The 17,141-nt window shown below is 38.3% G+C and overlaps 1 protein-coding gene across 1 annotated transcript in view; it reads right to left on the minus strand.

Moving 5' to 3' along the window:
* Positions 1-17,141, minus strand: part of EFHB (EF-hand domain family member B) — a 34,448-nt gene that overhangs the window by 13,015 nt on the left and 4,292 nt on the right. Inside the window, exons 2-6 of the mRNA XM_018569250.1 lie at positions 12,672-12,734; positions 9,044-9,187; positions 6,499-6,679; positions 6,269-6,379; positions 2,384-2,513 (exon numbers count right to left, since the gene is read on the minus strand). Of these exons, the coding sequence (XP_018424752.1) occupies positions 2,384-2,513; positions 6,269-6,379; positions 6,499-6,679; positions 9,044-9,187; positions 12,672-12,734 (629 nt within the window). The remainder of the gene's footprint in view (positions 1-2,383; positions 2,514-6,268; positions 6,380-6,498; positions 6,680-9,043; positions 9,188-12,671; positions 12,735-17,141) is intronic.

A 17,141-nucleotide genomic window follows, 5' to 3' on the forward strand; every position in this document is an offset into this window, starting at 1 on the left:
AAACTTTACTGTAATTATCTTCTTTACACTTTTCTTGCTTTTAGTCTCTCCAAATAGAGCAGGAAACACAGTCCAGAGGGAAACACAGCTCTATGTAGTCTTGCTACCAGTACCTGCTACACCACTTTAACATGTTGTTAATCTACTTTTGCCATACTTAGTTCTAGGCTAGGTGGGGGTATAATAACAGTATGGTAAACTTGTTTAATCCAATCATGGATGTTTACTTATCAAGTGCCTACAGTAATTTCCTGGCATGTGGTAAGGCCTGGTTCACACCTGGGCGTTTTACAGCGCGTTCCTACGTGCTGTAAATCGCTCATCATGGGAAAACCAATAATTGCCTATGGGCATGGTTCCCACCTGGGCTTATTTCAGCGCGTAGGAACGCGCTGAAAAACGCCCTATGCCCAAAGAAGTGCAGGAGCTTCTTTGGGGCGTATTTTCCGCACATATCCATTGGGATACAGCCGGATAGCCCTCGGAAACGTGCGTTTCTTTTACCGCAAATCGCAGTAAAAACGTGCAACACGAAACGCGCATATTCCATACGGCCAGGTGTGAACCCAGCCTAAGTGTTTAGAAAGTGATTCTGCTTTCGGCTGCTGTACGGGCTATTGTGAATTGGGAGAAGATACAAGTTGTGAAACACTTTCTAATCACCTGAACAATTTACAGCTGACTGATTGGAAACTGCTCCAATTTTGGAGTTTTTAGGAAGCCGGAGCAGCTCACAAGAGTGACCACCTAAAAACAAGCCTCTTTACAAGCACTAATATGCGTACTGTCTTAATTTGCCATTAAAAGTTTTGCTGTGAGCAGTTAGCAAGCCTTGGCGCCAATCATTTACCTTAAAGCTACACCATCCATGTGCACTCAACCTTAATAATGGCTTGATAATTTGATGCCCGGGGATGGCTAAGTTATCTTTGTAGGAGCAGCAGCAAACTGATACAGCAGAAGTAGATATTAGGTAGAGCTCTGTTTCTTATATATCTATCATATTGGTAGGCTGAATCTCAGCACAAAGGCTTTACTAGCTGTGAAAGGTACATTTAAATCCTACAGTGTATTTTCTATTCACATGCAGGTTTTGCTGAACTCCAGACAGATAACAGATAACATACATATAAAATATATATTCTTTGAAGTAAATTGGGACTAATGTTCAGACTGTTTTTCTTTTATTATTTATTGCATTGTTGGGAATATTAACCTCCTATATAGGCGGAATAAAATATATGAGGGTCAATCAAAAAGTAATGCCGCCATGCCATGGATCTGCGGCTAAAACAACGAGCTGTAATTTAATTTGTGGCGAGGTCCATCGGCTAAAGAATGTTTATGGGGGGCTGTAGAGGAATTTCAGTTTCTCCTTCTTGAAACTTCTTTACCCAACACTGCACATTGCTAATGTCCACTACAGTGCCCCCCATAACCATAACATGAACATTTATAGTCATTCAAATAGATCTCAAATTACAGAAATGGAGGCATTTTTTTATTGACCCTCGTGCAATAGAGCTGTTTTACATGGCAAGGGTTTTGTATTTCTGTACATTCATTACTGAGATTTACACAGCCCTACCACATAACAACCAATCTGGTTAACTCTTGGTGATTTGTGCCAGCTTTGAGTCTTACTTACCTATTATTTTTTTCCCTGAAGAAAGGGGAGGTATTTGAGCCTTCTAAACGTATTCTCTCATCTGTGTTGCCATTGTGAACCAATGCTACTGTTAAAAAATGTGTGAACTCTCAGACTACTTGTTTGGCACTCTGAATAGATTTTATACCCAGCCTGTGATTGGACAATGAAAAAGCAATAAACCTATGAGGTAACCTCTTTGCTCACTCTGCTCTCTCCTCCTTTGAGCATGTTCCTTTTCAGCAAACTTACATGCAGCATACCTGATTGGCTTCCAGTGCTGCCCCTCCCTCTCATAAATTGTGCTGTACAGGGGATTGTAAGAGGCTGAAATCAAGTCAAATGTAGGTATTTACACTAGATGCATTCAAAAATAGATTTAGGTTTTTATGAATGCATACAAATCTGCATTAGTTTGTTTCCTGCCTTTTAAAGGCTGTATAACTAAAACCTGGGGAAATTAGGCAGTTGTGGACTGCCTGGGGAGATTAGGCAGTTGTGGACTGCCTTGCAAAATGTAAACAAAATATGTGTGTGAAAGAAGGAAGAGTACTTCTGCAGAGCACTGTCCTGAGGTTCCCCATGCTGCTCAACTGGGGGGCTCACAACAATGCTCACAAGTGGCATGCTACAAAATACTCCTTCTGCTTTCACACACATAATTATTTACCTACTGCAAAGCCGCTTACAGTCCTCTTTTAAATGTAATCAATAAACACATACAAATATACCTACGTTTTGATTTCTTGAAGCCATCTTACAGATTTTGCAACATTCCTGCCATCATTAAAATGAGGTGTTTCAATGCCAAATGTTCTGTCCTTTCTGAATTTTGTCCAGTCATATTTTCGGTCCTTTTTTTCACCTGAAAAGGTTGCAAGAAATCAAATCTGATCAAATGTTTTTCAAACGCACATTTTCAACTTACGTCGGTATGAAAGCCATACTCAAATACATGGAGCAGTGATCCTCCCTATGTATTAAACCAGCACGTTCTTGTAACTGAACTATAGCAACAGACAACAGTTTATTGTTTGGATTTTCCAGATTCTACATTCATACAAAATCCAAACCAATTTCCTTTTGCTAAGAACTCTTTGAAGTGAGATTTGACAACTTTAGTATCTCCATGTAATGACATATACATTCCTGCCAGAAATAGATAAAGGACACAGCTGTAAGATGTAATTCCTATGTGGCACAACACTAGAAATTCCACCACAAGTTTAAAAAGAAGTTGTACAATGTAATGAATACTGCGGTTATATGCTGTATACTCACAGTTGGTATACTTTTTTGTCCTGTAAAACTAGGGATGTTCAGATACCAAGTGCCGTACTCGGTACAAGTACAAGTACAGATACTTTTCCAGCTCCAAGACTATACTAGAGAAAAAGTTAAGAGGCAGCTGTCATTTTTAAGGAGCATACAGGGCTCATGGGATTTGTGCAGCCCTGTTTTAATGCGTGATTTTTTTAAAATAAATATATATTAGGGATGCACTGATACCATTTTTTTAAGTATAAGTACTGATACTTGTCCAAGTACCCACAGACACAACTAGTGATACATTTTTGTTTATTGTCATGTGACAATTTTTCTAAAATAATACAGACTAATGATCTCAGGACAGTGGTAGAGTGCCAGAGCCAGGTCCCAGCTGAGACTGCTGCAACTCTGGTAGTTGTCATGAAAATGCCAAGTATCAGCACTGGTATCTTAACATCCCTGGTTAAAACTTAGATTAAAAATGTAGAAAAAAAAAGTTTAAATGGAAGCTCAACTCTTTCTCATTTTGGATAGTGTTGAAAGATTGGAACTTCTGACAGATTTTAATTGCTGTGTCCCTTTTGTGGAGATTTCCTGTCCTTTCAGGAACGGTCTCCTGGACTGGAAGTGAGCAGAACCAACAGTTACCCAGGCAGCAATAAAGTCACTTTGTTAGAAGAGAGGGGAATTTAGGGGTTGCATTGCTTTGTGTACCACTTTTGGGGAGATGTTCCTTTAATTTTGCTAGAGTTGCTCAGGAAGTGAAGGAAAATCTCCCCAACCAGGACAGAGATAGCAAACAAGAATCATGTTCTAAACCTTCCTTATTTTTTTAAAAACTGAAAAATAACATGATCGAATGGAGTTGGCCTTTTAAAAAACATTATTTATATCTTATAACTTATCTTTACCTAACTTTTAGTGTGTGTGCTTTTTGAGACAAATAATTCTCACTGAACAATGCTCTTTTGATTCAGCATGCTTAAAAAGTATTGTGCTTAGCAAACTGGTTTTCAATTTGGTGAAAGATCTAAGTCAGAAATGCAAATTTTTTGGTTCACTCGAATAAATGCTTACATAATTGTACAATTCATGAAACATGCTTGCCTGTTTTCTTGAACTGTGGGAGTTTCTGTAGCCAGACAGATCAAGCAAATAAAACAATAGGGAAAATATTCTATTGAGTCTATTAGTTTTGAACAGCATATTTATTCTTTAAAAGATCAAAATAAATTGGTATAGGATATCAATCTACTGTAAATAGAGTAGTGTGTTAAATGTTGATAACCAGTGTGGATCTTCAGGGGTGGTACAAAGGGGACACAGGAGAAGCTGAAGGTGGTTTCCGGAAAATGAAATGCTATTGTTTTCTTCCTGGATATATTTCTTCAGTTCTATTATTTATAATTAACAAAATTAATTACAATTATTAACATGAATTGTTTATTAATAAAGAATAGGTACATGCATACTCAAACACATTGAGTTCATGCCATGTGATCATTCAATTTACCAATTTACCAGTTAAACTGATTTAGTTAGCAGCTTGTCTATGGCGTGATTTGTTGTTTTTCAGACAATAATAGTTTATTCTTGAAGAATAAGAGCACCTTTGTAACAACAATGCTATGTATTATACTGCTTATACCTAGTTGGCTTATTGCATCTAGATAAGTGTTTAGCAAGATTAATAAATAAAGTAAACCTTAATAAAAGCAGATGAGTGCTAAGTACCTCCTGGTCAATGTGTCTATTTGTCTATCTACTTATGAGGCTTTTATTTATTGCCAGTATCCAATAAATAAATAGATACCATTTCTAAGAAATCTTTAACTAAAAAAGTCCTTCAGGATCCAACTGAAGTTCACTGACAAAGAATGTGAATACAAAAAAAAGGCTCACTTTTGATATTTTTCTCATCGCGCCACATAAGAAAATCCTGCCTGCATAAAAAAAGCAGTACTGTAGTCTATATGCCGCTCCATGCTTAGGGAGCATGACCAATTTTGATTGCAGAGCTACTGTTGGTAGGGGTGTGTTGGACCACTGAAGATAGACCACTGCTTTCACACAGAGCATAGCAGTCATTATCTTAAAGTGACACTAAACTCAGAAGTTAAACCATAAAAAAACATTCAAATATCCCTAACGTTTAACATAAATGTAGTTTATTTGTGTATCACATAGCTGTAGATCCTCAAATCATCTACGACTTCATGCTGACACTGTCCTTCCTTCTGGAGTGTGACTGCTTTTGTTCCTGCTTTTGTTTGGTCTCTGTGTGTGTTGTAAAGTAGCCGCCGCTCCTAGCTCACTCCCGTGATGGGTTACAATCTCATGTTTAGTTTACTAATTGGTATTGAGATTGTAGTCCATCACTGGAGTGTGGAGTGGTGGAGTGGAGTGGTGGCTACTTTGCAACACACACAGGGACCATGGGGAACAGAAGTAGCCACCCTCCAGAAGGAAGGACAGTATCAGCACCAATTCAGAGATGATTTGAGGATCTACAACTGAGCGATACACAAATAAGATACATTTCTGTTAATAGTTAATATACTTGAACGCATTTTGAAGATCTAACATCTGAGTTTAGAGTCACTTTAAGGTGTATTAACAATAAAGGATCTGATGGTGAATAGAGGATGGAAAAGTACTCATCTGTATTGTCCCCATCTCTGGTTGCAAGTACTGGTGTAATTAAATTCTAAAACTTAAGAGCCAGCTTCCATCTACCTCCAATTCTGCATATTAGGTCTGCACAGAGATTTTGCCAATAAGCCATGGCATGCTAAAGCTGGCTGCAGCTTATAGAAGGGAAGGTCACCAGGACTGCAACTAGAAGATTTGGGGTATTTAGGAATTCATTTTTTTTTATTTACTTGCCCCTAGAACCCAAACCATCCATTTTTAAGGAAACTAGATGTTAATTATTTACAAAACTATACCTACTGCATTTTTCTGTAAAAAATAAGTCAAGACAACTGGACTTGCTGTATTTTTCTTGAAGACGTTTCACTGGTCATCCAACCAGCTTTCTCAATTCAGAATGACTTGTACAAAAATTATCTGGGAACAAATATGGTGAATGTTGCTCCAATTGCCATATTTATTGCCAGAGAATTTTTGTACAAGCCATTCTGAATTGAGAAATCTGGTTGGATGACCATTGAAACGTCTTCAAGAAAAATACAGCAAGTCCAGTTGTCTTGACTTATTTTTACAGATATACCATGACCTGGATGAATGAGAACCTTCACAGACCTACTGGATTTTGTTTTGAACTCACCGAGCTGTATAAGGTGATCATTTGCAGTACAACATTATCTTTTTAGATTGTTTTTCACTCACCTACATCATAATCATTATGTGTGACCACATAAATATCATGTCCTCTGCGTGCTTCTTCCTCTAGTTCTTGCTTGTCCTTAGAAGGATAAATTAGTACCCCTGCCGAAAAACCTAAATTTAAAACAAGGAAATAATGTAATTAACTTAAAATGTTTTAAATATTTAAACGGCATAATTGTTGATTTCAAAATACAATAATATATAACAATAACCAAGTAATAATATCCAACCTCTTTTATTCTTCTTCCCAAATATCATTTCATTAACATTCATGGTGGGAGGAAACATGATGGTTTGGTCATGTGATCTTCCAAGTGGTGTTCGCTTATGACTAGAATATATTGACTCTCTCTTCTCCATTAATTTTTGCTGGAACAATGTTTTTGATTGTCTATTTATTAATGAACCAGCCTGCATGAAGAAAGGGGTGGGGGTGAATGACATATACATAAATACATACAAAAATACATGTTTTAGACAAAGACTAACTACACAAATATAGGTGATAAAACATAACTTCTATTATACATGATGAATGCTGTAGATTCAAGATAAAAAAATAACTGACAATGTTCAATTAAAATAACTTACACTAAGCAATAGGTATGAAAACAGTCAATAAAAACTAAAAAAAAAAAAAAAAGTCCAGTTTATTGTTTTTATTATTACCCATATTTCCATATCACTGATATGTTCATGCTATGAAGTACATGCTTTGCGGACGCTGGATTCGGAGCCATGTTTGACCGGCCGGTAGGCCTACTCCATGTGACACCACACTCTATCAGGAAGTACATGCTTTGCGGACGCTGGATTTGATCGGCCAGTCTTTGCTGTTTTAACTGTGAGTTTTCTATGTTTTTTTTTTAAATAAACGTGTATACTTGCCACACCATGAGGAGTTTTCTTTTATGATCCCAAAAATGCTCCAGTGACGGGATACTGCCGGATAGAATACCTTGAATGTGGACATATAGATTCACCTACACTGCTTAATTTCCACAAAAGTTGGGTGAGTGCGCACCCCAGAGGGGGATTCGTGGACACTTGCACAGCGGTTTTGGAATACTTCTGTTTGGGCTTCAATTTTATTATTCTACTTTGGACTTTATGCACTATTATCACAATTTAATTTAATTTTGATTATTGAACATGATCTGATTATGTTTTTTACAGCTGACACACAGCTACACAGTGGATTTTTATTCATGATGCACTTATCTGTTTCATCTTAGCAATTAAGGGTATTGTTACGTGGTGACACTGAGATCACTTAACATTGATTGCAGTTTGCCCACATATTTTTTGTTTATTTGTAAAAAAAAAATTTTTTTTTACATATTTAAATATCCCTAAAAAAAGGGATTACACTTAATTTACTGGAGAGATTTAGCACAATTAATATACGTGTTGCACATTAAGCACTTTTAGCGCTGCACACTCATTATTTTATTGTTTTGACCTTAAAGTCTATAGTGCAGCAGCTCTCACACCCAATCCTTCCACAAGCGCAGATTTCACATTTTCTATACATTATCAAAGCTTACCTGAACAAACTAAAGAGATAAGCTGATTGGTTACTATGGGCACCTGCTCCAGATTCTGTCTGCTCCAGTTTTGATAACCCCCCATTGTATATTTGTGCCCTGGCAAGACAACCTACCAATGTTAAGGGCATGTGGCCTGGTGTGGTCCTGTCAGGCTGCATGCCTGTATAGGAATCTGGTATGGATTGTGGGAGGGGACCCCACACAATTTTTTGTCTTTTTATTTGCCTAGGGTCCCCCTCCAAATTCATACAAGACCCTTATCAAGGAGAAGGGTGTTGCATGGATTTTGAGGGGGCCCCATGCCGTTTTTAAAACAAGCAGGACAGGAAATATCATTAAGTGGCAAATGTTTTTCTTTCTTTCTATATTTCACTTTTGCTGGAGTACAAACTGCAGGTGCCCCACTTCACATGCAGATTTAAGGCATCTCTCAAGCATGATGTTATTTACATGCATGGTATATTTTTAATGTTGCCATTTAAATCCTAATGAAAGAGCTGCTCCTGTGGGGTTTTTTTGTGGGGGGCAGGGACAGTGCCCAGCTAACTAATCACAGATACTTGAACATTCTGCAGCAATCTGTGATCCAAAGTTTAAAAAGTTTCCCGTTTAAGCAACCAAACAAGACCTGCTCTTGTGAGCAGATGAGATGAATGCTTGGAAGTACACAGTAATGACCATGGGGAGTACTCAGCTGAAGTGAATTTTCATGCATATAGTCTTGAATGAGACATTTGCTATTAGTATATCAGAGTAAGATATTCCTGCAGCATTGCCTTAGGTTAGTGTCCCAGCTTTAAAAGCTTTATTTAACAGGCCCTAGATGTTTTCTTCAAAGCAGGGGATGTACTTTCTCTGAAAATACATTAGGGTTATGTTATGTTACCAGGTTAGATGTAAACAGTACTTAGCAATGGAAAATCTGAGTAAGAAAAAGAAATGATTCCTTTCACTGTGCGCAGATCAGTGCATGATCATAGGAAACTTTCTAAATGCAGACACCTTTTCTATTCAGGTATATGTCATATGGAATACTACATTTATTTGTGATTTGATATCTCAACTTAAATGAATTCATGAGTGTTAAATCAAGATGCAAATTGCCATTACAAATATCAAATCAAATTACTAGCATTTAAAAATAAGGTAAATGTTTGACTTCAGGCCCACTTCAAGAGATTGTAGATTACAGATAAACATGTATACAGAATGTACAGTTACTTACATTAAGAGATTGATGGGTACTAACACCATGCACTATGTCATTCTCCACATTAGGATCATTTGCTTTGCCATAGAATACAGTCCGAGCGCCAGGATTGGAGCGTCTGGTGTTAAGAAACTTCTGGACGACAGGGGGGGTTGAAGGCTGTAACAGCACATAAAATAAAAAAATTAACACTATACCATGTGATAATATACTATACCGGGGTAGGCAAGTTAGAAGATAAAGACCTTTGGTTGCTATGACTGAACACTGTACTTTCTTGTCTACAGTTTTCATAAATAAGCCCCAAAGCTGTCTTTTGTGTTTTACTTTTACAGCAAATAGCAAAATAATTACACAGTGATAAATACAAAATGTCATATGGTGTTCTTGGGACATGTAGAGAATAGACATCACGCTTGGATAATAACATGATTATGCCATGTTAAATTGTTGTGTTTATCTGCTCTCCAGGATAGGGAAGAGGATTATGTACAGTACTATGCATAAACTGTCACATTCAGATTATTGCTGGCTGTAGCTGCTTATCTTCCTATGTAAATTGGTGATTTTGTAGCTGGAATTAAGAGAACAACATTTACTCAGATGTTGCGTTGTTGACTTGCCTGGCATGAGCAATGAGCAAGAAAAAGAGGGAGTGAGAGTCTTGTCACTAGACTATCTGTCTGGATCAATATGGTTGACTGCTTTACACACGGTGCGTGCTAACTAGAGAATTTTTTTCTTCTGTTAAAAAGTTGTATTGTTGTATTTTTGTATGAAAATGATATACAGGGGTGCCCGCAAAAACACAAAATGTATATATTTTTGACCCTTAAAGTGGACCTTTACACCCTCTCACTAAAAATCACATTAGCATACAGCTCTGCATGCTGATATTAAATCACCTTATATTCATTAGCTAAACAAACATATTTTTATTTTACAATTTCTTTTTTTCCACTTCCTGGTCCACTTTGGCACAAATGATGCAATCGTGCCCAAGCATTGCATCCTGGGAAGGTTACATCGACAGAGCATTACTGGGAAATCTCATCTGCAATCTCATGCAATCTCAGGGAAAGGCATTTTCCTCCGCTAAGATGATGTTCTAGTCACATGTGCAAGAGTTCCAGGAAGTAAAGGGAGATCTAGTAACCTTCCCTTGGTTAACCATTTGAAGACCAGGGTGGTAAATCCCCTTCCTGTCCATTTTTCAGTACTCAGCATGCGGTACTTTGACTGACATTCAGCAATGCAACGCTGTACTGAAATGAATTTTACACCATTTTTTGGATGCTTGCCCTTTTGAATTTCCCGCCAGCTCAGGCCACCACTGTGACGCCCAAAAACAAAACTGAAAGCCGAATGCCGGCATCGGCCCCAACGAACACAGCAGTGGACACCGCAGGCTCGCAGGGACAAGGTAAGTGACACTTTTGCACAATCCCGAGTGTGGCTCGGGGTTACCGCTCTTGGTACTGAAAATTAACCCCGAGCCCCACTCGGGAATACCGCCAGGGAGGTTAATCACCACTGGGTTTTTTTTTTATTTTTTAGTATATTAAGGAAAAATGACCAAACATTTAAAAAAAAAATGTTTCCCCTAGGATTTATACATCACCAGCTTTAACTTTGTAACGTTAATGAAAAAAAACATGTTGTTGACCAATATAAAATGTAGCCATCTAGAGGTTCCCACATTCACCTGCAGCAGCTTTCAGTGTCCCTACTTTTCCCCGAACACCAGGCGGTCCTGATCGGGCAAAGCTTTGACGTTTCCTGGGAGTGTCAGATCTTGCCCACTTCCTCGGACCTCCATACATTACTACTGAACTACCATTATGATTGGCTGTCTCACTGACCACAAGGAATATGCAGAGGAGCTGAAAACTGCTGCAGGCATGTTTCTAAACTCTATACCAGTAAACTACTTGTTTACAGACTACAACTCTAAAAATGATGATGTCTGCATCGGTAGTGCCTTCAGAGTGTGGAAGGCCATTAATTTTTTCTTGTGCTACACCAGATTCTAAAGTGGTCACCGAAATATTTAAACATTTTTATTGTATTTACAAGAAAAAAACTATTTGCAGTTGTTACATTAAATTAATTTAAAGTCATATCCTGCCTTGTTTCATATTGGTAGGAAATGCAATATACTTTTATATTATTGACCTGCCAAAGATTTATTTTTTTTTTAAATGGAAAGTAACTTGACTGTCCTTAAGAAATGTAATCTTTTACATCAGGGAAGTCCACCTTAAAAAAAAAAAAAATGCATACATCTTCATAAAAGAAAAATGTGCATTTATTATTTTTTTCCATTGGAGCCAGTAAAGCTCTATCTCCCTGTCCCTGTCCCTTTCATTCCGTAACAGGGACAGGAGGACAAATTAATAGACGTCACAGCACTTGTATTTCATTGAGAACTAAAAGTCCCTCTGGCACAGTGGCTGATGGAACTTGTAGTTCTCCATAGAATAGAGACACCCACAGACCATGTTTCATGTTAAACCATAAATATGTAAACATGGTAAGAAAGGAAAACTTAGGGGGTTATTCACAAAGCTGCGTAGGCAGCCGAGTGAATAACCCAGCCGAAATGAAGTGAGCTGAACGCTGTTCGGCTATTCACTTCAGCCTTGTACTTGGCTGATTTCAACTGTACATCGGCTGAACATCGGGTGTACATTGGGTGCAGAAGGAGCTGAACATCAGCTGTACATCGAGTGCAGAAGGAGTTCGATCGGCTGAGCCGAGGGCTCCGGCAACTCACTTGCTGCCGGTCACCCCTATTCTCATAGGGGCCGAGCGGCAGTAAGTGAATAGCCGGATGCCACTCGACTATTCTGTTCGGTGCCTCCGAGATACCGAGCACAATAGAAAATAAGTGAAATTAATAGAAAGAAAAAAAGTTGAAAAATGATTTTAAAAATGTAAGAAAATAGGAAAATTAAAAAAATAAAATAGTTTAAAGAAAATTCAAAATTATTGTTTTTGAAATGCCAGAACAAGAAAAACAATTGGGCAGAGCTAGCAGTGACAGCTAGCTCCGCCCAACTGTTTCCTATTGGCCAGCACCTGCCAGAGTCTTCTAGCAGGTCCCCGCCAATGAATAACAACTGGGCGGAGCCGGCCCTGATGCCCAGTTGTTATTGTTTAAAAACAGATCAGCGTCCCCAGGTCATTTGGGGATGCTGATCTCTCATTACAACAGCTGTCATTTGCATGGGGAAAGGTCGGCTCCGGCTGCTGTATGGGCTATTGTGATTAGCCCGTACAGCAGCCCTTCGGTTGGACTGAACCGAACTGCAGAGGTGGCCGAAACGAGCCGAAGGAGCAGTCGAGGCTACGGCTGGTTCCCTCGGCTCTTTAGTGAATTAACGTATTAGTCTTTAACCTTTGCCACTAGTATTTGTATGTATTGTGCTCCATAATGACTGTAAAGTATCCATTTTAATCAAGTAAATAAAATAAATAAAAATAAAATTTTGCTTGTAGCCCATCTTTAATTATTTCTGGAAGGCTCAGTTTAAAAATGTGTCAGTTTGCATATGGTAGGAAGGATGTGCACCAGGGGGAGTTATTGTTTAATCATGTGATACAAATGAGGTGTGGCAGTTCATGTGTTTTTATTCCTTACCCTTGGGTAGATCTCAGTCAGACAGCCTGCTGCTCTTTCTCCAATAGGAAATAGCTTTCCAGCCTGCAACATAAATCATTTATAATACAAATTAAAAAAATATTCAATTGAATTTTTTGGGTTTCTGGAATCTTATGTTCAGTGCAGTACAAACTGTTATCAACTTGTGTTTAACTTTTGGAGGGGCTAACATTTTTTGAACTTCAGCACCCAACCTCACCTACCTCAGTCTGCATTTAATGTGAGTAGAACCAAGCTTTTTGATGCCACTCATATACACATTCAAACAAATGCCAGAAAGTTCAGTTATACTTGCTTCAGACAGATACTGAAGCAGGCTGGGGTTAGCCATTGTGCGGATGCCTGTAATTAGCCCTTAATGTGAAGGTTTTATTTACAAAAGAGACAGCAGGGCGCCCAACCTAGTGCAGATAATCCTTTTAATTTTAAAAGACAAAAAAACAGGAGTGCAATGGTACTCACAATGGTAGATCAGCGTATATGGATGATTTCAGAGGAACAGCAGTTACAAGACTGCAATCAGCCTGTGTGCCACTGGATTGTGGCGTTGTTGACGCGTTTCCGGGGTCACGCCCCCTTCTTCAGAACGTCAAGGTTTTATTTATTTAAAGGGTAACTCCACTAAAAACATATGCAGAATATACATTGTCAGGCCAAAAAAAAAGTCACACACTCTAATATTTTGTTGGACAACCTTTAGCTTTAAATTCCGGCACACATTCGCTGTTGCATCGTTTCGATAAGCTTATGCAATGTCACATCATATTTATATCCAGAGTAGCATTAACTGTTCACCAAGATCTTGTAGTGATGATGGGAGAGTCAGGACCACTGTGTAAAGTCTTCTTCAGCACATCCCAAACATTCACAGTGGGACTCTGGACTGTGGTGGCTAATCCATGTGTGAAAATGTGTTTAATGCTCCCCAGACCACTCTTTTACAATTTAAGCCCAATCAATCCTGACATTCTTATCTTGCAATATAATATGACTGTGCCATCAGGGAAGAAAAAATCCATTGATGGAAAAACCTGGTCATTCAGTATATTCAGGTAGGCAGCTGACCTAATTGTTTGGGGGACACAACATGGCTAACCAACTGAAGCCACACCAGATCACAACATCGCGCAAAATCCAGGTAGTGACTTTTTTTCCCCGCCAGGCAGTATATAATTGCTGCACAAGACGTTTTCTAATGTTGCATAAACAAAATTAGATATCTATTTAAATCGGTGAATGCTGAGAATTACCTAAAACTGGCAAAGCACAGTAGAGCCTTTTTAAAGCAGAAAGTATCTGCGTGTCTAACGTTCATCGCAATGCAAAAATAAATACGGGTTTTACTTCTTGCAACCGAGCCAGCTGTATACCTCCCCCTACTTCACCATAACCTGTCTGGTTATATTGTCTTGTCAATCCCCAAGCCCTGTTCCCCAGAAGCCATTTGTTTTGTATGCACTGCACTTTTACAGTATACAGTTTGGAATAAAAAAAATCTCTATATTATTTGATATATGTTATGAACTTGGTGGCCCAATGGCAAAATATAGCTCTGCTGTGCTTCACATTGATTCAATGAAGGGATTTTTTGTTCCTTTCAGCCCACCTCACCATAAACCGTTTAGTATATAATTAAACATGGCTTCCTTGTAAATGGGCATTCTGTGCTCTGTTGGTTTACAACACTCTTCCAGAAATGACATATTCTGATTATGTACTTGGCTCACTACTGTTCCCAGCTGTTCGTCTTTTATTACAACACTAGGACTGATCGTGTGACTAAAGCAGGAAGATCATGCCACCTGAGACACAGGGAGTAGAAATGGAAAGTGGAAGTGGAACCCCCCATGAGAATTTCAATATAAACTGCAGCAGGTAGGATTACACAATAACATTGTTAAAATATGTGCAATTTGGGTGGTTTTCTTTTATAGAATTTAAGGATGTTCAGATACCAAGTATCCTACTTAGTACAAGCACAGATACTTTTCCAGCTCCATTAAAAGACTAGACTAGAGAAAGACTCAAAAGTTAGGAGGCAGTTGTCATTTTTAAAGGAGCATTGGCTACGGGGCTACTGGGATTTTTGCATTCCTGTTTTAATGTATGATTTGAGATATATATATATATATCTTGTGATGAGAGAGCATGGGCCAGCTTCCTGGCCAATCAGGAAACCGGGCAGCGTGTGATGACACGCTGCCCGGCTTCCTGATTGGTTGGAAAGCTGGCCAATCAGGAAGCCGGGCGCCATCTAATGATGCAGCGCCCAGCTTTCTGGTTGGCCGGGAAGCCAGCTTCATGCGCGGCTTCCATGATTGGCCGGTAAGCCACTCAGTTATTACACGCCGCCTGGCTTTGTGAATGGGACTTCCGGTACTCGGTATTTGGTATCGGCAGGATACAGGGGAAAAAAATATCGGTACTCGTACTCAGTACCGAAATACTGGTATCGGTGCATCCCTAATGTATGTGTATATATATATATATATCATAGACATTGTATTTGCACATAGCCTAGCTACTTCTGGTTGTCCCTTACAGCCCCGTCTTATTATTTTCATCTATTTTGTTCTTGAACAATGTTAAGAAAAATGTACTCTACATTTATAGCATACCCGCAATTTTCACTCGCCAATTGCGAGGGGGCGAGTGGAAATTTTGAGGCCTGTATTACACCGATACAGGTTTTTTGGTATCGAGTACGAGTATTGATACTTTTCTGTCGTACTTGCCGATACCGCGTACTGATACCGGTGCTCACAGGTGCTCAAAGTACTTATTTTACTCACTGAATTGTAACCTAATTTATAACATTTGTATCATGTGTTTTTTCTGGATTTTTGGTTGATATTCTGTCTCTATCATTTAAAATACACCTATGATAAAAATTATAGACCTTTCATTTCTTTGCAAGTGGGCAACCTTACAAAATCTGCAGGGGATCAAATAATTATTTTCGACACTGTATGTGTGAATCTTCAGTGCAGCACATTTTAAGACATTTGCTCATCTCTAATTAAAAGGAAATTTTAACACTGTTATCTGACAAAGATTGAACAGGAGGAAACAAGGCTGATAAATGTCAAACCATTACTGGTCACTCTCTCAGTTACATCTTAACGGATTAATCATTTATACTTTGTTACTATTTCCAGTTGTATGTGCCTGAGGCGTGCAGTGCAGCCTGAACCACCTCTTAAATCTAACTATTGTACAGTATCTGTAACAGGCAGGTATCTTTTAAAAATCTTTACATTTAAAAGATGCTCATCACCTTTTAAGTTGCATTAGTGAAATAAATGAAGTTTGCACGATATTCGAATTATTCGAGTTTCACCTGTATATATTACACAGTATTACACAGTATTTAGATACTCTTGCCTTTTATAAGGTTCATTTTATTCTTTCATGAAAAAGAAAAATGCTTCCCGTTTGAGTTAATTAAGCTGAATACAAATAATAATAATATATTGTAAGTTAAATACACATGAATACAATTGGGTTGATTTCCGTTTTTGATTGTTTTATACTGAAGTCTTGGTCGTGTGAGCAACTAACAACAAAAAATTCACCAACCAAATGTATGTTCCAAATCTGTTGGCAAGTTATCACATACCTTTTTTGGGGGTTTGCCCCAACAGTAGACCTTTCTGACAAACCCTCTTCCCCATCACCACTAAACCAACTAACATACTGTACAGCCTCCGGTTAATCCTACCTACTTCCTCCTACACTTGATTGACATGAACCCAACTGAACACAAAAGTGATCCTTACTTATAAATCTGATCACTGCAGCTAGAATGATGATCCCCAAACTCTGGAAACAATCATACCTCCTCACTATACAAGATTGGTGTAGAGCTGAATATACTATGTGACATGGAAGACCTAAGACCTAAGTCAATCTATGTCCAAGATGAAAAAATCAGACTGACCTGGTTCCCTGGGCCATTAGTTAGATAGACCAATGCAATCATCTCATAACCAATATGAGTAACACCAAGGCCCTGCACATTTTAATAACCTGCTCCTCACTTTCTCAGCATGATGATAGCGCAGAACAGCATACCCTCTTTCTCTCACTACTTATCTGAGACAGACAAGAGAATCTTTCTCTTTTTGCACAAACATCATGATCTCCTCATATTTCCTTTAAATAATGTTCTCACATTGCCTTTGAAATATCACTGTCGATAATGTCTATTGCACCCTAGCTTCATACAGTATATTGTCTGTTACTTTTGTCATGATTAAATGAACAATCCTTAATGAGACTTTGAAATAAAAAAAGAAAAAAAATCAGCTTTTGGTAGATGTTGGAAAGTAACCATCTAAAAATGTCTCATATCTCGGAGCAAGACCTATATTTTTACTTGGCCTTTGAAGGCAATCTAATATCTATAAGAGTGAATGCAAATCTTTCAGGCAATGCTTACCACCTTCT

This window comes from Nanorana parkeri, unplaced genomic scaffold, assembly GCF_000935625.1.
Source record: "Nanorana parkeri isolate BGI_ZX_2015 unplaced genomic scaffold, ASM93562v1 scaffold1313, whole genome shotgun sequence".
NCBI lineage: Eukaryota > Metazoa > Chordata > Amphibia > Anura > Dicroglossidae > Nanorana > Nanorana parkeri.